This window comes from Pseudorca crassidens, chromosome 21 (genome assembly GCF_039906515.1).
Source record: "Pseudorca crassidens isolate mPseCra1 chromosome 21, mPseCra1.hap1, whole genome shotgun sequence".
NCBI lineage: Eukaryota > Metazoa > Chordata > Mammalia > Artiodactyla > Delphinidae > Pseudorca > Pseudorca crassidens.
In genome coordinates, this window is record NC_090316.1 from 28,559,943 (window position 1) to 28,585,638 (window position 25,696).

Consider the following 25,696-nt stretch of genomic DNA (forward strand, 5'->3'; position numbering starts at 1 on the left):
TTAGAACATGTCACAGGTATGTGATTTTCTGTGACACCGGGTCAGCTAATGATTCCAAACTCTTAGAGTCGGAAGAAAACTTTAAGATTTTCTAGGTCAACCTTCTTCCAGGGAAGTGCACAAAATTAACTGAGAAAACTTCTTGTGTAAAACTGCCTTATATATTATATACTACTATGAATTGCCCTTTGGGAACCTTGATAATGAGTCACCATGACCCAAGGGAAGGTAGGAAACTCCTACAAAAAGGCTCTGTGTTCTCTAAAAGGCTTTAATTGTTAACTTACTTTTAATCTCCTGGTAGCAGAGGTGTCTCCTGGTTTTAAGGAAGGCGCTACTAGAATTTAGCATTAACAAAACCCATAAAGATATTCAAAAATATAACCAGCAAATGTTCACAGCTTTTGTATAATAGCTGAGTGGCATAATAAGGTATTCATCATTTGGTAAATTTATAGCAGCTTGAGTAAATTCAGGAAATGATGGCTTATTAAACTACTTAAAATTCAGAATCACAGAGGTTTAAAATTATACTGACTCATATCTCATCAGGAGGAGAAAGTGAAGGAAGATAAGCAAAACCAGGCCTGAAATATTGATGCAAACATCTCAAGAAAAGAAACTTGTTCAATTGACAGATAAATAAATCTAATCAGACCACTTTGCCTTGGGGAGCTAAGAGACCAATAGGACAGTATATAGAACTACTTCTCTTTTAAAATACCACTTCATTTAGTTCAAAAATCAAAATGTGAATTTGGAAAAGATCATGGGATTTAGAAAAATTCAATTATTTATACCATATATTTATAATGTGAGAGTTCTATGGAATTTATATTTATAATATAATCATATTATATTATGATTTGAACTTTTACCATTTAGTGTAGCAGAAAGAAGTTAGCATTTTTTTTTAAAGAACTAATGTTTATTAAATCAGACTTTACAGTAATAAAATTTGGGGAACTTTTGTTTTCAGAGTTCTACCAAGTCTTGACTATCTTAATGATAATAACAATACTACCTTTGGGAATGGCAGACAGGATGTACTATGGAAATGAATTAGCACTCACGCATTAAGAGAAATATAATACATCAATGAGAAATTATACTAAGTATATCTATATCACTTTATTATCGCTTTTCTTTGAAAAATCTGCAAATTAAGCCCTCTCATGTGGAACACACTGTGTGCAAGATAGTATTTAAAAGCAATTCTTGCCACATCATGTGTATTCTAATGCAAGTAGAATGCTGAAAAGCAAAATAATCTATTTCCATTTTTGTCATGCAGCTTGATGTAGTACCTGTTAGACACAAGACCTCAGGCTTTGCTAGATGTAAAACTGAAGACCCCTGAAGGGATAAATGAAGTAATCTTTAGGTATGACATTTAAAGTCTCATTAGGGACTTCCCTGGTGGTGCAGTGGTAAAGAATCTGCCTGCCAGTGCAGGGGACACAGGTTCGAGCCCTGGTCCGGGAAGATCCCACATGTCACGGAACAACTAAGCCCATGCACCACAACTACTGAGCCCATGCACCTAGAGCACATGAGCCACAACTACTGAGCCCGCATGCCTAGAGCCTGTGCTCTGCAACAAGAGAAGCCACCGCAATGAGAAGCCCGTGCACCGCAACGAAGAGTAGCCCCCGCTCGCCACAACTAGAGAAAGCCCACATGCAGCAACAAAGACCCAACACAGCCAAAAATAAATAAATAAGTCCAGAGGAGCTTCACAGGTGAATTCTATCAAACAGTTAGAGAAGAGCTAACACCTATCCTTCTCAAACTCTTCCTCATTCTACGAGGCCACCATCTCCCTGATACCAAAACCAGACAAAGATGTCACAAAGAAAGAAAACTACAGGCCAATATCACTGATAAACATAGATGCAAAAATCCTCAACAAAATACTAGCAAACAGAATCCAACAGCACATTAAAAGGATCATACACCATGATCAAGTCGGGTTTATCCCAGGAATGCAAGGATTCTTCAATATATGCAAATCAATCAACGTGATAAACCATATTAACAAACTGAAGAAAAACCATATGATCATCTCAACAGATGCAAAGAAAGCTTTCGACAAAATTCAACACCCATTTATGATAAAAACCCTCCAGAAAGTAGGCATAGAAGGAACTCATCTCAACATAATAAAGGCCATATATGACAAACCCACAGCCAACATCGTCCTCAATGGTGAAAAACTGAAACCATTTCCACTAAGATCAGGAACAAGACAAGGTTGCCCACTCTCACCACTATTATTTAACATAGTTTTGGAAGTTATAGCCACAGCAATCAGAGAAGAAAAAGAAATAAAAGGAATCCAAATTGGAAAAGAAGAAGTAAAGCTGCCACTGTTTGCAGATGACATGATCCTATACATAGAGAATCCTAAAGATGCTACCAGAAAACTACTAGAGCTAATCAATGAATTTGGTAAAGTTTCAGGAAACAAAATTAAAGCACAGAAATCTCTTGCACTCTTATACACTAATGACGAAAAATCTGAAAGTGAAATTAAGAAAACACTCCCATTTACCATTGCAACAAAAAGAATAAAATACTTAGGAATAAACCTACCTAAGGAGACAAAAGACCTGTATGCAGAAAATTATGACACTGATGAAAGAAATTAAAGATGATACAAATAGATGGAGAGATATACCATGTTCTTGGATTGGAAGAATCAACACTGTGAAAATGACTACACTACCCAAAGCAATCTACAGATTCAATGTAATCCGTATCAAAGTACCACTGGCATTTTTCACAGAACTAGAACAAAAACTTTCACAATCTGTATGGAAACACAAAAGACCCCGAATAGCCAAAGCAATCTTGAGAAAGAAAAACGGAGCTGGAGGAATCAGGCTCCCTGACTTCAGACTATACTACAAAGCTACAGTAATCAAGACAGTATGGTACTGGCACAAAAACAGAAATATAAATCAGTGGAACAGGAGAGAAAGCCCAAAGATAAACCCACGCACATATGGTCACCTTATCTTTGATAAAGGAGGCAAGAATATACAGTGGAGAAAAGACAGCCTGTTCAATAAGTGGTGCTGGGAAAACTGGACAGCTACAGGTAAAAGAATGAAATTAGAACACTCCCTAACACCATACGCAAAAATAAACTCAAAATGGATTAAAGACCTAAATGTAAGGCCAGACACTATCAAACTCTTAGAGGAAAACATAGGCAGAACCCTCTATGACATAAATCACAGCAAGATCCTTTTAAAAACAAAAATAAACAAATGGGACGTAATGAAACTTAAAGCTTTTGCACAGCAAAGGAAAACATATGACAAAAAGACAACCCTCAGAATGGGAGAAAATATTTGCAAATGAAGCAACTGACAAAGGATTAATCTCCAAAATTTACAAGCAGCTCATGCAGCTCAATATCAAAGAAACAAACAACCCAATCCAAAAATGGGCAGAAGACCTAAATAGACATTTCTCCAAAGAAGATATACAGATTGCCAACAAACACATGAAAGAATGCTCAATATCATTAATCATTAGAGAAATGCAAATCGAAACTACAGTGAGATATCATCTCACACCAGTCAGAATGGCCATCATCAAAAATCTACAAACAATAAATGCTGGAGAGGGTGTGGAGAAAAGGGAACCCTCTTGCACTGTTGGTGGGAATGTAAATTGATACTGCCACTATGGAGAACAGTATGGAGATTCCTTAAAAAATTAAAAATAGGGCTTCCTTGGTGGCGCAGTGGTTGAGAGTCTGCCTGCCGAGGCAAGGGACACGGGTTCGTGTCCTGGTCCGGGAAGATACCACATGCTGCGGAGCGGCTGGGCCCATGAGTCATGGCCACTGAGCTTGCGCGTCTGGAGCCTATGCTCCGCAATGGGAGAGGCCACAACAGTGAGAGGCCTACATACCCCAAAATAAAAAAAAATTAAAAATAGAACTACCATACGACTCAGCAATCCCACTACTGGGCATATACCCTGAGAAAATCATAATTCAAAGAGTCATGTACCAAAATGTTCACTGCAGCTCTATTTACAATAGCCAGGACATGGAAGCAACCTAAGTGTCCATCAATAGATGAATGGATAAAGAAGACATGGCACATATATACAATGGAATATTACTCAGCCATATAAAGAAAGGAAATTGAGTTATCTGTAGTGAGATGGATGGACATAGAGTCTGTCATATAGAGTGAAGTAAGTTAGAAAGAGAAAAGCAAATACCATATGTTAACAAATATATATGGTATCTAAAAAAAAAAAAAGGTCATGAAGAACCTAGGGGCAAGATGGGAATAAAGACACAGACCTACTAGAGAACGGACTTGAGGATATGGGGAGGGGGAAGGGTAAGCTGGGACAAAGTGAGAGAGTGGCATGGACATATATACACTAACAAATGTAAAATAGATAGCTAGTGGGAAGCAGCCGTGTAGCATAGGGAGATCAGCTCAGGGCTTTGTGACCACCTAGAGGGGTGGGATAGGGAGGGTGGGAGGGAGGGAGACGCAAGAGGGAAGACATATGAGGACATATGTATATGTATAATGGATTCACTTTGTTATAAAGCAGAAACTAACACACCATTGTAAAGTAATTATACTCCAATAAAGATGTAAAAAAAAAATATGTAAGTCCTACTTAAAAGAGGTATTCCATAAGAGATGGTACCTTTTGAATATCAAGGCGATGACGAAGTCTGGGTTCACCTTTATTCTCCAGTCACACTCTTTCCCGGGAGGATAGGGCTGCGGGTAGTTGGGGGACAGGATGACACCGGCCGGGCCAGTCAGATTCCCACCACAGGCCGCTGTCACAGGAGAGGAAGGTTCAGGGGAGAGAAGGGTGCTGGTCAGTGTGAAAGGAGACTGCACAGGGTTCATCGAAGACACTGCGTACTGGCTTATTAAACAACTACCCAGAGGAAATTTAAGACCCAGAAGGTCTGTACATGTTTTTATGTGATTGTTAACCAAATTTTATATAATATTCCACTCCATTTTTAAGGAGGATTTTCAATGCTGACAAATGAAATTTACTTCCTTTAATTTTAAACTTTACCCAGTTAAACTGAACAGATTACCTGAATCCTCCACACTATAAATATATGAAAACAAACTGCACAGGAAAAAAAAAATCCCCATGAATATCATTTTACGGTTATGTCAATTCTTTGGTCATTTCTTATGGTTTACAAAGTCATTGCTTACTTATTCTAAAAAGTTTGCTTCCAGTGGCATAATGATCATCCGTCTTCTGTTCACTCTTGTAACTCTAAGCCTAGCACAGTTTTTGATCATAATAAGTATGCAGGAAACATTTGTTGAATAAATGAATACGTGTTATTTCGTATATTTCTCACACTCCTCTGCTATACGTAGGGCTCGGATATCTTCCCCACATTTCAAAATAACAAAACTAACAGGTAAAGTTTCAGTGATATCTGCGGATAGATGACCAAGAGGAGGCTGAGCAGGAACTTAAACCCCTAAAAATATTATTTCATCACACTATTTAGAAGGTTACTATCAGGAAGAAGCACTTCAGATGACAGTAATAAATTTAGTTTGTTTCTGCAGTCATTAATTTTTAATTACATGTGTTTACATTTGTATTAGTTAAGGCAACGATTATATAGTTTATTGTTGTTAACAGGCAAGACAGTCTTCGTTCTTGAACCTGAAAATGTTTAGGACTGCTTTATTTGGTAGATAATGTTCCTGTTAGAGCTTCCATGCTGTGGAAGGTACTAAAACAATGCAAAATTCACATTAATATGCTAGGTTTAAGGTTCTTCATAGCAAATATTGTGAATTGGTTCCAAGCCGTTCTTAAAAAATCACCCTGATTAAATTATACTGTTCCCTCTAAACTGCATACCTTATTTCACTTCATTGATCATGTATATATTCAGGGAAAAAAATAAGTAGAGAAGGAAATATGCTAATGGCTGATATTTTCCACACACATACACAAGGACTTTTTTGAAAATAAGATGAAGATCACACACTTTATAATTTTCTGATATGGATGTGTCTTTAAATACTCACTTAACATTCCTGAAAACTTAACTTTCCATAAGAAAAAATATAACAAATCCCAAGACTCTTTGTTATAACTTCCGTCTCATCTAAGGCAAACTCTGAGTAATATCACAGGAAATATTTATAATAAATTCTTACAGATATACTCTCAAGAGCAATACGATATAACTTTCTTCAAAATGATTAAAACCACATTTTCCATAGTATGCAGTTTTATTTTAATAAACGATGTGGAGACAATTGGCTAAGTGGCTCTCACAGGACGTGGCCTCCCCCGGAACCGCGTAGGTGCTGACAGCCTGGAGTATGAGAAGCCTGGACAAGCAGCAGAGGCAGCGCTGAGGTGGGGACAGAGGTACCTGAGGGCCGCAGGTTATGCTACTCCGCTCAGGTTTTAAAAGAAGAAACATGACAGATTCAGGACACCGGGTACAAGGGTACCACCAGCAGGAAGAGTTCAGGGATGAGACTCAAATATTAATTGAAAAGAAACAAAGGGCAGATCCTGTCTTATTCATAATGGTCCCAGGTGGCATTTTCAAATGAGGTTATTTAAAGGCTTAAAGTGGAATTAAGGAGGACCGTCTTGCTGGGTTTGTTCTCTCTTTGGTGGGGAATTCTTCATTTTAGCTTCATCAGGTTTTCATTAGAAAGCTTGCAAACTGTTTTGGATAGGATTACATTTAGTACAAAACGCAATTCAGACACTCTAGAAATTCTCCAGAGGGAATGGACATAGAGACAAAATCCACAAACTCACATCAATCCACAGTTCCTTATTCGAAACCCTAAGGGTGGACCTTCCTGACATACACGGTAGCACGTTCATCCACTAAGGTTTGCAGCAGTGCTGTTTAACTAGACACATTACTATTTCCACACCAGAACATTTCAATGTTCACACCATTAAGTGGGGTAAATAGCCACAAAACAGTTACCCTGTAGATCAGGGCAGGATGGTGCCGCCAAATAAGTTTTTGCAAACTCGGAATGCATTTTTGCTTTGCAGAGCTCTTTAGAATTTGAACTTGGACAAAAGGTATTGTGGGCTATATGAGAAAACTGAAACTGTGGAGATGTTCAAGGGACACTTTACTCAGAATCAGAAAGTACTGAGTGTCTTCTGGTCCAGAGAATCGGTCTTTTAAGACTCAGTTCCAGAAAGAGGTGCCTCCATCGCTGGAGTCCTTTGTGAAGTGAAAGAAGTGAGGCATCCAAGCAAACCACAGGGCAGATTAGCAGCGAATCACAGGGCAGATTAGCAGCGAATCACAGGGCAGATTAGCAGCAAACCACAGGGCAGATTAGCAGCGAATCACAGGGCAGATTAGCAGCGAATCACAGGGCAGATTAGCAGCAAATCACAGGGCAGATTAGCAGCAAATGACAAGCTGGTGAGAATATGAGTAACATATTAACAGGTGAGTGGTTAAGAGATTTTATAAAAGGGAGAGAATGGGAAAGAACAGCAAATAGGAGGAAAAAATACACTAAGAATAAAACGGAAAAAAGAAATTAGCCAGTCAACAGGAAAGAGCAAATTCAAGTGGTCGATAAGAATATATGAAATTAAAAGCAGTTCATCCTCATTTTTAATATAAAATGCCAATCAAAACGCCAAGGAATCTTCACTTCCTGCCCATATTATAAGATTAAGAAATATCACATAAAGTGCCTTTTCTGAGTCGGGGAAAATAAACAATCATGCTGACGGTGACGTAAATTGGTGCAACCTTTCTGAAAAAGTTTTGAAAACTCTAGAAATACCTAAGTTTGTAGAAATATGTCATTCATAAACAATCATGGATGTGTTTTGCAACAAGTGTTCATATCAGCAATTTTCGTGAAAGGGAAAAGGCTGAAACACCTAACCGTACATTGAGGAGGGATTAGTGGAATCAATATTGGTCAATACTCATCCAAACAGAGAAAGACTGTGCAGGCATAAAACTTAATTAGTAAAAAATACATAATAACACAAAAGATACTCATCGTGTACCAGTAAGTAAAAGTGTAATTTACAAAATAATCATTCAGGGTGTTTTCATTTAAAAACATTTAAAAAATAGATTATATATACATAAAATAATTATGAAGCTTACTTATGCATGTTTATGCTAATAGTAGTTGCCTTCAGGTAAAAAGGTGACAGTGTTTTTTTCCTCTTTTTTCTTAACTGTAGCTTATAAAACTTCTGCAAAACCACATTATGTTTAATAAGAAAAAAGCAAAAAAATAAAAAATGTCCGTATCAGCAGAACAGAATGTAGATGAGTGCTAATACCTGACCATGCTCTAAGGGATGAGTATCGTACAGAGGCATAATCCCATTGCTGGGGCAAAATATGTTTACAATATGATAAAAAGATATTGTTCACTTATTCCCAAATACGTATTTTCCACGTTTGTGTTACGTGATACCTGTATGTGGGTGGTTCTGTTGCCCACAGAACTGATATCCAATGGCCTGGGAGTGATCTTGGCTTATTTTTGGAGCTGATATTCAAGACAGATAAAGTGTTACCTATTTTCATTGCTGAGAACTGGTTTATCTAGTCGCTGATTAAAATTAGGTAACTAAGAGATGACCCAAAAAAACTATAGATTATTTGGAAAGGTGGTCAAATTTTACAATGAATGGTTTACATGAATGTCAACCAAGAAATTACCTTCAAGAGACTGACTGGTAGTTGTATTGCTTTTTAATGTACTCCTCCATAAGCTTAAATTCATGTAAACTGGAAAAAAAAATGTGCTTCTCCTGATTTAAAAATAGAAGAATGGTTTAAAATGATGGTTGCATTTATAGGTAATTACTCCACTTTAAAAAAGGAACACGTAGAAGTCTGACACATCTCCTGATGATTCAGCTTGAGGTAAAATGCGACTGTGCTCACGAAAGTCACGAAATGTACGTGCAGCACAGAACATTGCATAAACAGGGTAGCTCTCTGACAGGGCTGAGCATGCTAATAAGAAGAGCTATCAATTCTCATCTGTCTTCAGAATCCTGCAAACACTCTGTAATAAGTTAAGAGTTGCATATTATAGCTCCACAGAACCACTGAGAATCCCTTATGACAATAAAAATCATTTTAAGTCACAAAATTCCCTCAAGGTCACCTGATGCAAAATGGCCCATTAACTATGTGCATATCACTTCATTATCACTTCCTGTCTTTGCAGATTAATTTTATATTTTTCAAACAGATTATAAGGAAGTACAAACTATACTGTGACAGTTCATTAAAATTAAGTTTCCTTTAAAAATTAAGATGGGATACCATACAGAGGTATTTATGGTAAAATATTTAATTGACTGAAGGGACAATCTACATGTAATTACTATTTTATATATAAATATGTCTTGCCCTAAAACCATATTTGTGATAGACTATCTTGGATATTGGTTATTCAAACTAAAGTCTGCACGCGAATTGTTTTCTCTTTAACAAGGTCAAATTATAAAATTCTAGTAAATTTTAGAAAGAAGTCTCTCCTTTTATCTTTATATTGACATAAACAGTGTAATTTCTAGTTTTTAGGATTCTATTAAAAATGTACTGCTATTACAGAAAAATCTTCTAAAAAAGAGAACACACCTTTTTATTGAGTAGGTTTTGCTTAAGGGCACGTTTCTATATTAAAAATAAGAACGACAATGGTAGAGTTATGAATTTTCAGCCACACAGAATTTTAAATTACAGTAATTTGATTGATCCATATTTTTATGAGATTTCTTAAGGATAGGAAATGTTAGATAAATGTCAATTACCATACATTAAGTAAACTACTTCCTTTACCTCACTTAATAAAATAAAGTTTAAAGGTTTGTAATAAAATTTCAATATAATCTCAGGGAACCAGAGGGCATGTAAGAAACTCTTGAGAAATACTCCTGAAGAATAATACATACACAGAGCAACTTTAATGATAACATGCATTCCTTCCGAAATATAAAATTTCTATTTTCTGTTGCACAATACCTATGCATGTAGGAGGGTCTGGTTGCCAAAAGAATCGGTTATTCAGCTGCACACAAGTGATTTTAGCTTGTCCTTGGAGCTGGTACCCAGGGTCACACTGGAAAGTGATGGTATCTCCTGGCTCTCTGCTGTCCCCATAGCGGGTGCCATTTTGAGGTATACCTGGGTCGTTGCAGGTGGACGCGATGGATGCTAGAAAGAAGGGACAACATCACATCAATGACTGGAAACACGATCCCAGCACTCTTATAGACGTAGAGCCCTTGTGGGCTGAAGCGCTCTTGATCCGGGTTAATGAATCACTTGTCCACATATGAATGTAAGAAAAGAAGCTTTTTTTTCCCTCAAGAATACATTCAATAGCATGCATCTTGATTATGCTTCCTTTGAACAGATTCTAGCAAAATCTTCATGAAAATTCAACCAATTATGGAATATATTAAGGATTTCTGTATCATACTATGCACACACACACACACATTCCCCTTTGATCGTCTCATTGACAATATTTTAATGAAAATACATGCCACAATTAAAATAATTTAAGAATACCAATCTCAAGGAACCTTGAGGAAAACAAAATAGGATAAATTCCCTTTGGTCAGTGCCTTCCCACTGCACAACCAGCTAAGATGAACTAAACTCTCTTAAACTGTTTTGTCCAAAACCACCTTTAGTTCTTTAAAGATATTTTTAATTCTCCTTTAATCCTAAAGAATATTTTTACCGAGTTTATAGTTTAGGATAGCTGTTGTTGCCCTTATTTTCCCCTAAATACTGTTAAGAAATTATCCCACTTCTTCTGCCTTCCAGTTTTCCTACTTAATCTCACAGTCTGAAACGACTCTAAGATCATCTTTTTGTCTTTGATGTCCTAACATTTCACAATATGATGTCTGTGTACAAATCTTCTTTATTTCTAAGGAAATAAAAGTTTTACAATATTATGTCTATGTATGAACCTCCTTTTATTAACCCTACTTGGAATCATCTGAAGTTTTGAATCTGAGGATTAAGCCACTATCTTGTCAAATATCAGTTCTCTCCTATTATCTCTGTTCCTCTCTTATGAATTAAAATTTGACAAATGTCTCTATCTTCTGTGTCTCAACTTTTCACTTTTAAATCATTTTTTTATCTTTGTTCCATCTTCTGGGTAATTTTTTAGACTATCTTCCTATCACAATCTTCTCTCCATCTGCATCAAATTTATTATTTTATCATGTTGAGTTTTAAACTTTCTTTCACTGTGCTTTTCTGTTAGTTAGCATTTTGTTCAAATATCTTTGGCCATTTATACAGCATATTGTTCCCTACTCATATTTTTATTCTCTTTTATTTTTTAAACTCTTACAGTCTGATCTGATAATAATTCCAATATCTCATGTAATCTAAAGTGCCTCTGAGTTTTGAATTTGCATTTCTGTTTTTGGAACTTCACTTGCAATAATTGTTTTGAAGGTGTGTTTATCCAGAGGGGATTCTCATTTGACTTTACCATGTGCCTGGAACATGAGAAGCCTTCTACCTCTTTAAAAAAAAAATCTCTGTTGAGGCATTTTGGGCCACAGAAATGGCATGAATTTATCTATAAGCTAGTTTGAAACCTGCTTGTGGTTATGAGTTGTCTATATCTGTGTCTGTTTCTATACCTATATCTATATCCATATTTGTCTCTCTCCTATCTATTATCTATCTATTATCTATCATCTATCATGTATCTATCATCTATTATCTATCATCTATTATCTATCATCTATTATCTATCTATTATCTATCATCTATTATCTATTATCTATCACCTATCTATTATCTATCTATCTATATCTATCTATTATCTATCTCTACCATTTATCTATTCTCCCTTATAGTGAGAGTAGGACATCCTCCCTTTGGAGTTCTAGCAGTATATGAGGGTCTCCAATTACATTTCCAATATTGGAAAGATCTTAGACCTTGTTTCCTATTCTTTCAGCCCACAGACTCTCAAAATGGAAGCTCAGTGTCACCAGGGACCAACTGACAGATGCTCCCAGGGCAAAGCCAACTTCTGAACTTCATGACCTTTCTGCATTTCACATTATTTTGGTGACTCTCAGGATTCCTCATGTTCTTGCAGTTTCAGTGATACATTTTAAAAGGCTAAAAATAATTGTATCCAACACCTTTGACATATTTTCAGTGGATGTGTTTTCAGATAACATACTTTACTGTAATACTGGACACTGCAGACATTTCAGTTCTGTCTTAATCCCACAGCATGATGGCTGGCTTATCATACCTGTCATCCTTGTTGTTATTATTATTAGTGTTCTGAGTAGGGGAATTTTACTTGGAAGCAGAATTCTCAGTAGATATCAAAAAGAAAGGAAGAATTTGGGCTTCCATGTAGTTTTTTCAATGGGAAGGGAGCAGGAAATGCCATATCAGAGTCATTGAGGAAGATTCTTTTAGTTTCCACTCTCCTCCCATCAGAGGCAAAGATTAGAATGCAGGGTGGAAAGCAAGCACATCTTCCCAAAAGAAGACCAGGACAGCAGTAGAATGCAGAATGGACCCAAGGACACAAAGCTTCTAGTTAGAAACTCATAAGTGTCACACCCATAAGCCACAAATCTTTATAATATAGAACAGCAATTATAGTATTCAATCACCAGAATCAGAGCCCATCATGGCCATCACCTATGCAACAAAATGCTGCTTCCACTGAACTAGTATTTTACAAACGATCTTGAGTTTACTATTTGAGTAATTAAAGAATCTAAGCTCTACCTGTGCTCTACCTTTGCTGAGATTTCTCTAGACTCCAGAAAAAAACAGAAGTAAATCCTATTGCACATTTAAAATCTTGGCCATTGGACTGAATTTCACATCCCCCAAATAAACTTAATTCTTTCCTCAAGCAAGTGGGCACATGGATGATTACATATTCATTTCCAAGTGAGAATTAATTTAATATAGCATTAAAATAATGAAAAAATAAATATATAGTATTAAAACAGTTAATTGTCTATTATTAAACAGTGGTATTCTTAGTAAACACCCATAGAAATATTTATATGATAAATATGTAAATAAGAATGTAGTATTAAAATAATTTAAAAATAAACCTTTAGACGAAAAGCCAAGGAGATCATAGATAAGTCTCATTGTAATTTTTAAAACAAAGATGTTTTATTACTTCTCTTTCCGACTTTTTATTCAGTATTCATTAAAAGCAAACACACACATTACTCAATAAAAAAGCTTTACACAAAGATGCACAGATTTTGTACATGAATAAGAATTTCAACAGACATATGAGCCTTGCAAAAACAAGTGTTCTGTAGAACACTTTTCTATAGGTTATTAAAGGTGTTTGGTCAAACAAGATGGGCAAATACTGTATACTCTAGCTCCCTCTTGTAGATCCCCGCTGTACATCAGGAATTAAAGGCTCAGAGAAGCCTTACAGTAAAGAAACTAAAAAAAAAAAAAAAAAAGTTTAATCCAGTGTATTCTAAATGTCTGTTATCATAGAGCATGTTTTTCTCAACAAATTTCTTCAAACCCTTCCAAATAAAGATCCACAGAATATCAGTATATAAAACACAGGCTTGTACTAAGGGTTATATGTCCTTTAATGGTATGAGGTTTAATTCAGTTTTGAAAGAAGTTTCTACTTCTAAAGCAAATTTCCATTTGGCATATCTGTAATAATAATAATAGAGCATGCCATTAAAAAGTTATAAAATAAAAATAAAAAGTTCTTAGGGTAATCTAGATTGGATTAAAAATACAAAATCAATAAGACGACTTTAGGGAAGACAAAACCATTTTAAACAATGCAGTGGGAAACACATTGGTTGGGTCCTTGAAATAAATGCCATTTTATTTTCCCCTAGTTACAAATTGTGTAAAGATGTTTTCTGATAAAGGCAATAAAGCTTATTTGGAGACTAATATGAAAGTCCCCAACCAAAGACATTTCTTTGGGGTCAGAAATTGCTTTTTCACCTTCAGGGTCATACAAAGTTATGGATGAGGCATACACTCATTTCCTTTTTATGATTGTTTTCTTTTATATGCCACATGTTTCTTGCACTCAATTTTCTCTTAAACGTTTTTTTCTTCAAATGGGATTTTGGTGACTGAATCATTCCAGTTTATTGCCATAAAAAGGAAAACAATATTTTTACTTGCATCAGTCTTATCCCTCTATCACCTTAGAAAAAGAAGATACTGTTCCTGAGGTGATGGGTATTGTATTTTTCAATTTCCCCAGGGGTTCCCTGGACTATTTCAAGTCATAAAGAAACTTCCACAGGCCCAGTGGCATCTAAGGGACATCGCTACTCTTTGTCTCTGAATCCAGAGCGATGGACTTGAGCGATCTGAACCTGTGCTCCACTTAGCGTGAGAGCCACGGACCTGATGTTTTTGTTTGCAAGAGGCAGCAATGGTGGTGGAGAACCATTGTGTCATAAGAATTGCAATGTACACAAATTTATTTCCAATGGGATAAAGTCATTTTTGACACTGGAGACTTTATGGAATATATACATATTAAAGTAATATGCAGAGTTGTGTTCTTTTTCTATTCTAAAAAATTGTGCATTTGGGACATGTCCTATTAAATGTGTCAAGTCCTCCTTGCATGTTTTTTATTTTTATTTTTTAAAATAAATTTATTTATTTGTTTATTTTCGGCTGTGTTGGGTCTTTGTTGCGGTGCGTGGGAGTCTCACTGCTGTGGCTTCTCTTGTTGCGGAGCATGGGCTCTAGGCGTGGGGGCTTCAGGAGTTGTGGCACACAGGTTTAGTTGCTCCGCAGCATGTGGGATCTTCCCGGACCAGGGCTTGAATCCGTGTCCCCTGAATTGGCAGGTGGATTCTTAACTACTGCGTCACCAGGGAAGCCCTGCATGTTTTGTTTTGTTTTTTGTTTTGTTTTTTGTTTTTTGCGGTACGCTGGCCTCTCACTGTTGTGGCCTCTCCCGTTGCGGAGCACAGGCTCCGGATGCGCAGGCTCAGCAGCCATGGCGCACGGGCCCAGCTGCTCTGCGGCATGTGGGATCTTCCCGGACCGGGGCACGAACCCGCGTCCCCTGCATCAGCAGGCGGACACTCAACCACTGCGCCACCAGGGAAGCCCCCCTGCATGTTTTTAAACATCATCTAAAAGTATATTTATCGAGAGCCGGATGTTGAGCAGCCGGACAGCAACTCAGCAGTATTCAAGCCCTGGAAGGGAGATGGATACCACATTGCCTTTTATGGATGAGTTGTGGAGTGGACAATACATTTCAGGGTCAAAGTGAGTAAAGATAAAGAAGTGTGCATTTATGTGGTAAGTCCCTTTTTTTAAAAAAAAAAAAAAAGTATACTTATCAACTGCGTTATTCGTTCATAGAAGTAAAGTTTGCTTAGTGTACATTTATTATCTTAAAACACCCTTTCATAACATAACCTCCACAGAGAGAATGCTTACCACGTATATGGAAAAACATATAAAGCGACACCAATCCGCTCCATATCAGAAGCAGAGATATCTAACAGTCAGATCTTACCCTGCATATTAAGTTCTCATGTTCTTGAGTTAAGAAAATTGAATTAACTCTTTATGCACGTGGTCAGGTTAACACTTTCTCTGAAAAGTTGCTCTTTTGGGTTCGATCATAGCACTGAATAGGGAAATCTCCTTCTGGAGGGTCACTGACTGTATCTGACAGGATAGACCTGAACTGGCCATCAGAACTCTGTCAGATGTGCATCAGCGCTTTGGTGGCTGGAAAAGGTTTAGGAAACACACAGAAAAGAGGAACCTCAAGTCATCCAATGGGTGCTTCCACTCAATCCCAGACTCCAAATTAAAGAAAGTAGGTATGAATTCTACCAAGTTCCGCTTAATTCAGTCGACATTCCTCCTCTCCTTTCTGACAATGACAAAGTGCTTCAGGAAATGGAGACACGGAGTTTTCTGAGACCTTCCGAGATCAAGAGCAGAGCTGCTGGCTGCTCAAATGCACGTTGCACAAATCCCTCTCCTGGGCTTCAAAAGTAACACACAGTGCTGGGGAAAGAGCCTTGACACAAGTCTCATATCTTACACAAAAGTTCTTTCACAGTTGATCACATTTAAATACAAAAGGTAAAACTATAAAACTTTTAGAAAAACTTTTAGGAGAAAATCTTTGGGATTTAAGGCTAGGCAAGGACATGACAACATGAGCATGTTCTATAAAAAGCAAAAATTAATAAACTTCATCAAAATTAAAAAAATTTTCTCCAAGAAAGACTTTGTTAATAGGATGAATAGACAAGCTAAAGACCAAGAGAAAAAGTTTAAAAGCCACATATCTGACAAAGGACTAGTATCTAAAATATATTGAGAATGCTGAAGATGCAAAAAAATAAAATAAAATAAAAACATGAAAATACCCAACCAGAAAACAGGCAAAAGGCATGAAAAAGCATGTCACTGAAGAGAATGTACAGATGGCAAATAAGTACGTGAAAAGATGTTCAAAATCATTAGCCATTAGGGAAATGCAAAGAGATATCACTACATACCTATTAGTGCAGCTAATAATATCACATATATAGACAACATCAAATGATGGTGAGGATGCAGAGAAAAGGAGTCACTTAGGCATTGTTGGTGTTAATGTAAGATGGTACGGCCACTCTGGAAAATTATTTGGCCATTAAAATCTAAACATTCAATTGCCATTCAATCCAGAAATTATACTTCTGGGCATTTATCCCAAATAAATGAAAACTTATGTTCACACAAAAACTTGTACATGAATGTTTATGGCAGCTTTATTCATAATGGTCCCAAACTAGAAATAACCTAGATGTCCTTCAGTGGGTGAATGACTAAACAAGCTGGTATATCCGGTCTATGGAATACTGCTCCGCAACACAAAGGAATAAACTGAGGGGACACACAACAGCCCCAGTGAATCTCCACAGAACTACTCTGAGTGAAAAAAGGGAGACTACACCTTACAGGATTCCTCTCATATAACATTGTTGGAATGGCAAAGTCATGTAAATAGAGAACAGATTAGAGGTTGCCAGGGTTAAGGATGGGGTGGCGGCAGGAGGGAAGTGGGTGTGGCTATAAAAGGACAACCTGAGGGACCCTTCTGGTGATGGATGTTCTGCATATTGACTGATCATTGTCGATATTCTGGCTGTGATTTGTGCTCTAGTTTTGCAAGATGTTACCCCTGGGGGGGACTTCCTAAGGGTTCACAGGATCTCTCTGTTTTATTTCTCACAAGGGCATGTGAATTTACAAGTACTTCTAAAGAAAAAGTTTAATTATAAAGGTTTATATATATATGCACAAATATATGTCTGAGTTGCAGTATTCACTTGAATTGCATACAATGAATACAAATCATTTTAGATTGAAAATTATTTTTATTATATGAATGTATGTGTATAGACGTGTTTAATTTCAAAATTCAAAGGAATGAAACAATATCAGGATTCAACACAGGAATCGTGTTATTTCTGCATGTTCCTTCATGACAGAAAGTAACATGGGCTTCAGGATTGTGAAATTATGGATATATACTGGCAAATCTGAAGATGCACACTTGTATTGTCACTCATTCCTGGGGAAAATGACTCTTTCTTTCGGAATAAAAAAATACTAAATCAAACAAGAAGTCCTTTCTCATGAACACAATTAACTACCAAGAGGCTTCATTAATGCTCTTACTGCGGGCCAGAGGGAACAAATTAGAGGCCAAGGTTCCTCAGACAGGAACGCTGAAGCCTCGGAAGGCGTGAAAGATTTTAGTTTGTCAGTGGGACCACAGGCATTAAAACACTTGTGCAGACAGAGAGAGTGATGTTAGTATACGAAAATATTAAATACCCTTTATGATCTGTTACTCAAGCATCCTCTGTAACAATGTTTCAAAAGTGGAATATTTGCTTTCATGGTCTTTGTACTGAATAAACACTTAATAGCTATGAAAATATGTCATGACAGTAGACTATCAAACGTAAGTGTAAATTGAGTTCTACAATTTAAAAAGAACTTCAATATGCAACAGAAATAAATCAATCACTTTGATTCTGCACAATAGGGAATGTGAATTCCATTAAAGCAAAACAAGTTGAGTCCCATATTTCATGCTAATTAAATCAAAATATAATAATTCAAGAGCTATTTATATTGCAGCTATTAAACTAGACAATAAATCCCCTCATCCTACACATTGTCATTTTCAAATTCAGGAGTCACTTATTTTTTTGTAATAATCGTCCTTATACTTTTTCTGCTGCTTATAGTAAGATCTGAGTCCTCTATCTGTATAACATTGGAGTTTTTAAATTAACTTGTTTAAATTGTTTTAAATTAACTTTTTAAATGATTTCAAAGATCCTCATAATCAATTACTGGAAAGAGAACATTAGTGGTATATAATACATGTCCAATTTAGGCAATTTCTGTAAGTCAAATAATTTTTCTATTTCTTGTAAATAAATGTTCTAATATTTGTTTGCTAGTTATAAAACTATATTTTTGATATCTGCATACCACATAGTTGTAAAAATTAGACCATGTAAGAGAATGCACTTGGAAAATTTTAAAAGACATAAAAATATAACATTACTAGTGTTCACAACAGTACTCTAGTCACTTGTGTCAGTTAAGTTCCAAAGACTGCACTGGGAACTAAGCTAACTGCCTCCTTTATAAAGGAATTGCTACTCAGAGAAAAAATACTAATTAGCACTTCTATTTTCATCATGCCAAACACAGAATCTATGGGAAACTAAGTATGTCTGAAGATCTAAAAATACTTTAGACTTATTTTAAAAACACTTTTTATCTACTTAGTAACACAGATATTTACACTTTGAATGCATCATAAAATCCTATGTTTTGCATCCTCATAACAGTGAAGAATCCTTCATTCAGTTATTCAAAGAGATTTTAGTTTCTTTATATCTAAAGTCATAATCAAAGGAAAACCTCACCCTCCATAGATCCTGTTCTAAACATCTATCACATTAGTCATCACTGTTAAATTGATTCTCAGCTTTTAATAAGTACGAAAGATAAAAATCTGTGTACTGACACAAGACAGACTTGAGGGGAGAAAAAGATGACTATCACATTTTTCACTGAACATTCTGCAAATCCACCTATTCTTTACTGATAGTAAGTGCACGATTAACAATTTCAACATGTTACAGAAACCTCAGGTGGTTGCAGCCATGCAAGTATCTGGTATCATAACGTTAGTGTGGTCAAGTGATAGTTAACCTGTTTACTATCTTTTCCTGCCTCTAAATCAAAGCTGCACTATCTGCACGTCTTCCTGCCAAGCAAGTGTCAGGAGAATCTTACTTTTGTCAGTTTGAATTGAGTAGTGTGAAACAGGAGGCCAAAGAGTTGGGGAAATCTAATTTGAGAGCTGCAGACTGTGTCATTTATCACATAATACTTCCCTGGAGTCAATATGTCTCTAGAACTGAGAATAAATAATAGCAGTCCCTTATATTGGGGAAAATTGATAAATCAAAGTGCTTTTGTGTTCCTTACTTTTGAGAGCAGTCCTCATCAAAACTGTGGGTGGCAAAAAGAGTATGGTGCCCTAATTTAACCTAAGTCCATGAAAATTGTGCACATGCCTGTTTACAGAGCTGTTAAGATGGGGCTTAGCCCCAAGCCATGTTATCTTTCATGGGTAGAAAGACAGTGCCTCTGTGATGCCTGTTCTAAAAATTATATAATATTACATGTGTGTGCATATGTGCGTATACTTTTGAGAGTTTTCTGTTATAGGATTATGCAGTTTACTATAGTTTAAGTGAGTCTTATAATGCTTAAAATTATATACATAAAAATATAATATATATTTATATATAATACAATATATAATATATATTATATACATATGTTGTATATTATATATATAATATTATATATTATATATATGTATTTTTTCCACTTCCACTCTGATAGGATTGCTAAATCTGGACAGTTTATATTCTCTTTAATACTGCTAAATGCTTCCAAGCATATTACTCAAATATGCACCTCAAATTTCTTTGTTAATCACCTTAATGAGAACGTGAGTTATCTGGGGAGGACAAGTTCTTTTTTTAAAATTTATTTATTTATTTTTGGTTGTGTTGGGTCCTCGTTGCTGCACTCAGGGTTTCTCTAGTTAAGGCAAGCGAGGGCTACTCTTCGTTGTGGTGCGTGGGCTTCTCATTGCGGCAGCTTCTCTTGTTGTGGAGCATGGACTCTAGGCACACGGCCTTCAGTAGTTGTGGTGTGCGGGCTCAGTAGCTGTGGCTCGCCGGCTCTAGAGCACAGGCTCAGTAGTTGTGGAGTTTTTTTTTTTTTTTTTTTGGCGGTATGCGGGCCTCTCACTGCAGTGGCCTCTCCCGTTGCGGAGCACAGGCTCCGGACGGGCAGGCTCAGCTGCCATGGTTCACAGGCCCAGCTGCTCCGCGGCATGTGGGATCTTCCCGGACCAGGGCTCAAACCCGTGTCCCCTGCATTGGCACGTGGATTCTTAACCACTGCGCCACCAGGGAAGTCCAAAGACAAGTTTTAAGTCACTTTTAAAATTCAATTCAACACACATCTACTGGGTGGTTGCTCTTGTAATTGGAACCATCCTAAAGACTGAATATTAGAGGAGAAATATTAAAAAAATCAATAATTTAGGAAATGCAGTCTCACTAGAACCAATAACCAAAAAAAAAGAAATAAGCAGAAAATATAGACACATACACAAGAAACAAGAAAACAAAAGACAAAATACTTTTAAGTGTCAAAAGTGAGGCAGAGATAAATGCAGTAACTAGTGTAAAATATCTGACTTCTGAATACCAGGATATTCAGTAACAGCCAAAAAGTTATAAAAATAACTAGTGGTGAACATTATACAGGGGGAAGTGTAAAAATGATATAAAATGGGTTCTTATTTATTCTTTGGGATCAGAGAATCCTCCTACAAGGAGTAGTGTTTAACTGCCACTCGGGAAATGGACAGGAATAGCAGGCAGTGACCAGGGGGACAGAGTCCTGGACAGAAGGCACTTTGCAAGTCAAGGTCTGAAAACAGGAGAAAAGAATCCTTAGAAGCCAGGTGGAAGGAGTGGGTGAGGATGGGCAGATACACGGGAGCCCCACGTCAATCAGTCGGGGTCATGTAACAGGATTTTATTCTCCAGTCAGACACTGGAGAAGGACTTTTTAAGTGGGGGGCTTAGCTTGATTAGATTTGCTCTTGGCCAACATGGCTTTTCTCAAACACAGGTTCAATACAATCGCCCTCCTCGGAGCAGCCCTTTAGACAGAGTCTTGTGTGGGTGAGACCCAGCAGATGTGGGCTTGTGTGATGAAGGGGAAATGCAAGATAAGAACAGCCACACGAGGTCTTGTTGGAGGCTGGGCCTGGATTGGATCGGATGTGGTGACGGGATAGACCCGGACATGCCAATTTTGACATGTCTGCAAGATGTCCAAACGAATTTATGTATTTGGCCCCTTAGAGCTTCACAAGACAGGTGTGAGCTCCGAATAGAGAGTTTTGAAGTGATGACCTTCTGGATCTTTGTCCACACCCAGGGAAGAAAGAACATTGCTCAGAGAGACAGTGAATAGAGAGATCAGATGACTTAAGACCAGGTCCCAAGGAAACCAGGAAGAGGAAGGTGAGACTGCAGGAGACAACAGAGGGACTGGCAAGGCAGGAAGGATCGGAGGGACAGTTGTGAAAATCCAGGGAAAATAATATTTCAACAAGGTGGAAAGTGTCAGATGCACTGAACTTCTGCAGGAGGCCACTGACCAGAACCACGAAAAGGTGTGTGTTGAGACTCATGGCTTATTTTTGACCGTGACAAGAGCAGTGAAACCGAGGTGATGGTGGCAGAAACAAACCAGGGGGCTGCAGGATGATTTGGAGGTGAGGAAACGCACACAGCAAGCCCAAAACATGTTCTAGATGAAGGAGAAAAACAGGATGCTCAAAAGTGGCAAAGGGTTGTTGTATGTATTTATCTTAAATTGTGATTTGAGCGTCTGTGTACAAGGAGTGAGGAGTCAGAGGAAAGGATGAAAATGAAAGAAGACGAGGACACACCGGGCAAGGTCCCAGCAGCTGGGGGCATATCCATGATAGGACCAGCCTTGCTTGGGAGAAGGCGTGACTATCCCAAGCTAACAGGAGTGAAGAAACAGAATGATGTCTCCTGGAGGAAGTGGAAGGAAATCCTTCTGACAGGTTTATCTTTGTGAATGAAGACTCCAGATCATCCACTGCCCCGAAGAGGAGACGAGCAAAGGGGTGAAGGTTTGAAAATGAGGTGAATGGGACCCAGAGTTCCCTGGCAAAATAAGTGCCTGTAGCTCAGCCACGTGAGGGTGGGGGTCCCACAGTCACTGGGAAGAAGCTCTTGGTTTACGCGTCTCCTCACCAGAGGATGCTGGGCAGACGCGATGCAGGAAGCACATGGGTCAGGGAGCTTAGCACGTGGTAAGAGACTTGATTTTAAGGATAAAATGGCTGAAGACAGAAAAGAAGTATCGGGAATTTAGGAGGAACCAATAGAAGGGAGAACAGCGACAGCCTAGACGCCCCAGTAAAGCACTAAGAACCGACACAGGCGGGGAAGTGGAGATGGAAAGATCAGCTGTGGGAACGGAGCAGCACGTTCCAGTTCAGCTTTGCCGACTGAAGGTGAAGCAGGATGCAGTGCACCCTCCCAAGAGTGGCTGGTGGAGTGGAGTGGAGACTGCGGGGCATCAAGCAGGAGCTGAAGACCTCAGAGGTGGGCGTCACCCCAGGGAAGGTGGAGGACACATCCCGGAGCTGCAGGGAAGCAGACCAGGGTCCTCACCAGGTGGGCCGTCCAGAGGAGGCGGACAGAGACAAGGAGATTCTAGGTGAATGGCATATGTTTCCCCATAACTTTTATGAAGACCGGGCAATGTCTGCCTCATTAGCACTGGATCCCCAACGCCAGCACTGATCAGGAGCACAGCGGGAAGGGGTTCAATATTGGTTGGTGAATAAATAAAGTAATACACGAATGAATGAATGAGTGGTTAGTTCATTAATTCCTCATTATTACACCAATGTGTTCACACAAATTATGAGGACAAAGGTGACCTGGGCAGGGTGTGGTCAGATGCTTATCTCAATATTTGTCACAGTGATTCAAATTTTCTATGTTCTCCTCACTGACTCAACTTATTTCTGAATGACATGCTTTTAAAGACATTATGATAATTCAGTCTGTAAAATTTAGGAGCATCCCCTTCTCATTCAAGCGAGGTAGCATAACTCTGCCTACTGCACTGTGCTGATTGACAGTTACATCCGCGGTCCTGGGGGCGGGGGGCCGTGCTGGGACTCCCCACAGAAATCACTGCTGCCTGAGGAATGATTTATGAGCTTTCAGTAGGAGTAAGATTTAGATTAGCAGAAAGGTAGGTACAGATGATACTCCCACTAGTAGTTTTATAGAAAAGGGTTGAGATCTCTTTCACAGTAAGTATTAGATACATCCTCAAGGAAAGGGAACCCTTTGTGCACTGTTCGCAGGAATGCTAATTGGTGTAGCCACTGTGGAACACAGTGGGGAGGTTCCTCAAAAAATTAAAAATAGAGCTACCATATGATCCAGCAATCCCACTTCTGCACATAAGATCAAAGGGAATGAAAACAGGATCTCAAAGAGATACCCGCACCCCCATGTCCACTGCAGCACTATTCACAATAGCCAAGATATGGAAACAACTTAAGTGTCTATCTACAGATGAATGGATAAAGAAGATGCAGTATATGTACACACACACACACACACACACACACACACACACTGGACTGTTATTCACCCATGAAAAAGAAGGAAATCCTGCCATTTGCTACAACATGGATGGACCTCAAGGGCATTATGCTATGTGGGATGTCAGGAAGAGAAAGACAAATACTGTATGATAGCACATATGTGGAATCTGCAAAAGCTGAATTCATAGAATCAGCGAGTAGAATGGTGGTTATCAGGGGCTGGGGGGTGGGGGTGAATGGGAAGATGTTGGTCAAAGGGCACAAACCTCCAGTAACAAGATAAATAAGTCACGCACAGCATGGTGACTACAGTTAAGAACACTGCATTATATACCTGAAAGTTGCTAAGACAGCAGCTCTTCAGTGTTCTCACCACCAAAAAGCAGTGGTAATTATGTGATGTGATGTGGTATGAACTACAGTGGTGATCACTTTTTAGTCTCTAAATGTATCAAATCAACATGCTGTACACCTTAAACTTACACATTTCTATGTATCAATTATTTTATTATTTTTTAAAATTGAGGTATAGTTAATTTACGGTATTACTGAATATGTTAGTTTCAGGTGTACAACACAGTGATTCAATATTTTTAAAGATTATACTCCATTTAACGTTGTTACAAAACAATGGCTTTATTTCCCTGTGTTGTACATATCTTTGTGGCTTATCTATGTTATATATAATTGTTTGTACCTCTTAACCCCCTACCCTATCTTGCCCTTCCCCATTTCCCTCTCCCCACTGGTAACCACTAGTTTGTTCTCTCTACTGGTGAGTCTGTTCCTGTTTCTTTTTTTTATATTCACTAGTTTGCTTTGTTTCTTAGATTCCACATATGCAATAAGTCAGTTATATTTCAATAAAACTGGAGGGGAAAAAAGATACATCCCCAAGAATAGGGAAGATGCCATTATGTGTCCTGTTTTTCTCTGTTCCTCTTGTTATCAATCTTGTTAGTATTAGACAAAGCCAACCACAGCTAAAACCCCAACACTCTGTGGAATCCAGGATTTAGAATCTAAACTAAATTCTAAATAAGCTAGCATCTTAGTCTCAATAATTCAACACACACCAGTTCTACCCCTGTTATGAGCTGGGTGCGAGTAATCAAAGGTGGATAAAACTCTTTGGCCTCTCTGGGTGTGAGTGGCCAATGATAAGAACATACGATCAGTTTTCCACCAGCCCCACAAGGGGAGTCCCAAGAGAGCGGGGGGTGAGCAGTCTAGCTGCACCTGCTGTGTCCTGTCTCTGCGCAGAAACTTGGTACAGGCGCCTGGTCTCTATGGCCGGTTCTCTCCTATAAACAATCCCACTCTGCTCAGCAACTGGCAGCCCCAAGGGTCTCTCTTGTTTTGAACAACAAATGATTTTTTTTAATGAAAATGTACCTATTAAATTATCCTTCAATAAAGTAAATTAGGAAGGGATGTTATGTAGCCGCTAAGTTAGGACCATTATTTACAGGGAAGTCCATCTCATGGAATCTGAGGGTGCAAGATCACCCTGGAGCCGTTCTCCCTAGAGTGGGAGAGCTGAGAGTTCGGACCACTAGAGGCTCAGCTGAAGTTTATTTAACCCCTAGAGTAAAGGTCAGTTTTGTGAGCCGAACTCCATTTTCTTACATTTTATGCATGATTAAATAGTAATTAAACTTTAATGAAAAGTGTTAGGCTGATTACAATTAACATAATTGCACTAGTCAGTTCTTATTCTCATGTTTTACATGCTGTGTGCAGCTGGCAGGACAATGGACCTTGAATGGGGTGTGAATATCCTGTGAGCACCAACAGTTCATTTTTCTAGTGGAGAAAAT

The 25,696-nt window shown here is 38.0% G+C and overlaps 1 protein-coding gene across 2 annotated transcripts in view; it reads right to left on the bottom strand.

Moving 5' to 3' along the window:
• Nucleotides 1–25,696, bottom strand: part of CSMD1 (CUB and Sushi multiple domains 1) — a 1,750,344-nt gene that overhangs the window by 207,991 nt on the left and 1,516,657 nt on the right. For both annotated transcript variants that reach the window (XM_067722119.1, XM_067722118.1), the window contains exons 27-28: nt 10,052–10,243; nt 4,693–4,831 (exon numbers count right to left, since the gene is read on the bottom strand). In XM_067722119.1, the coding sequence (XP_067578220.1) occupies nt 4,693–4,831; nt 10,052–10,243 (331 nt within the window). The remainder of the gene's footprint in view (nt 1–4,692; nt 4,832–10,051; nt 10,244–25,696) is intronic.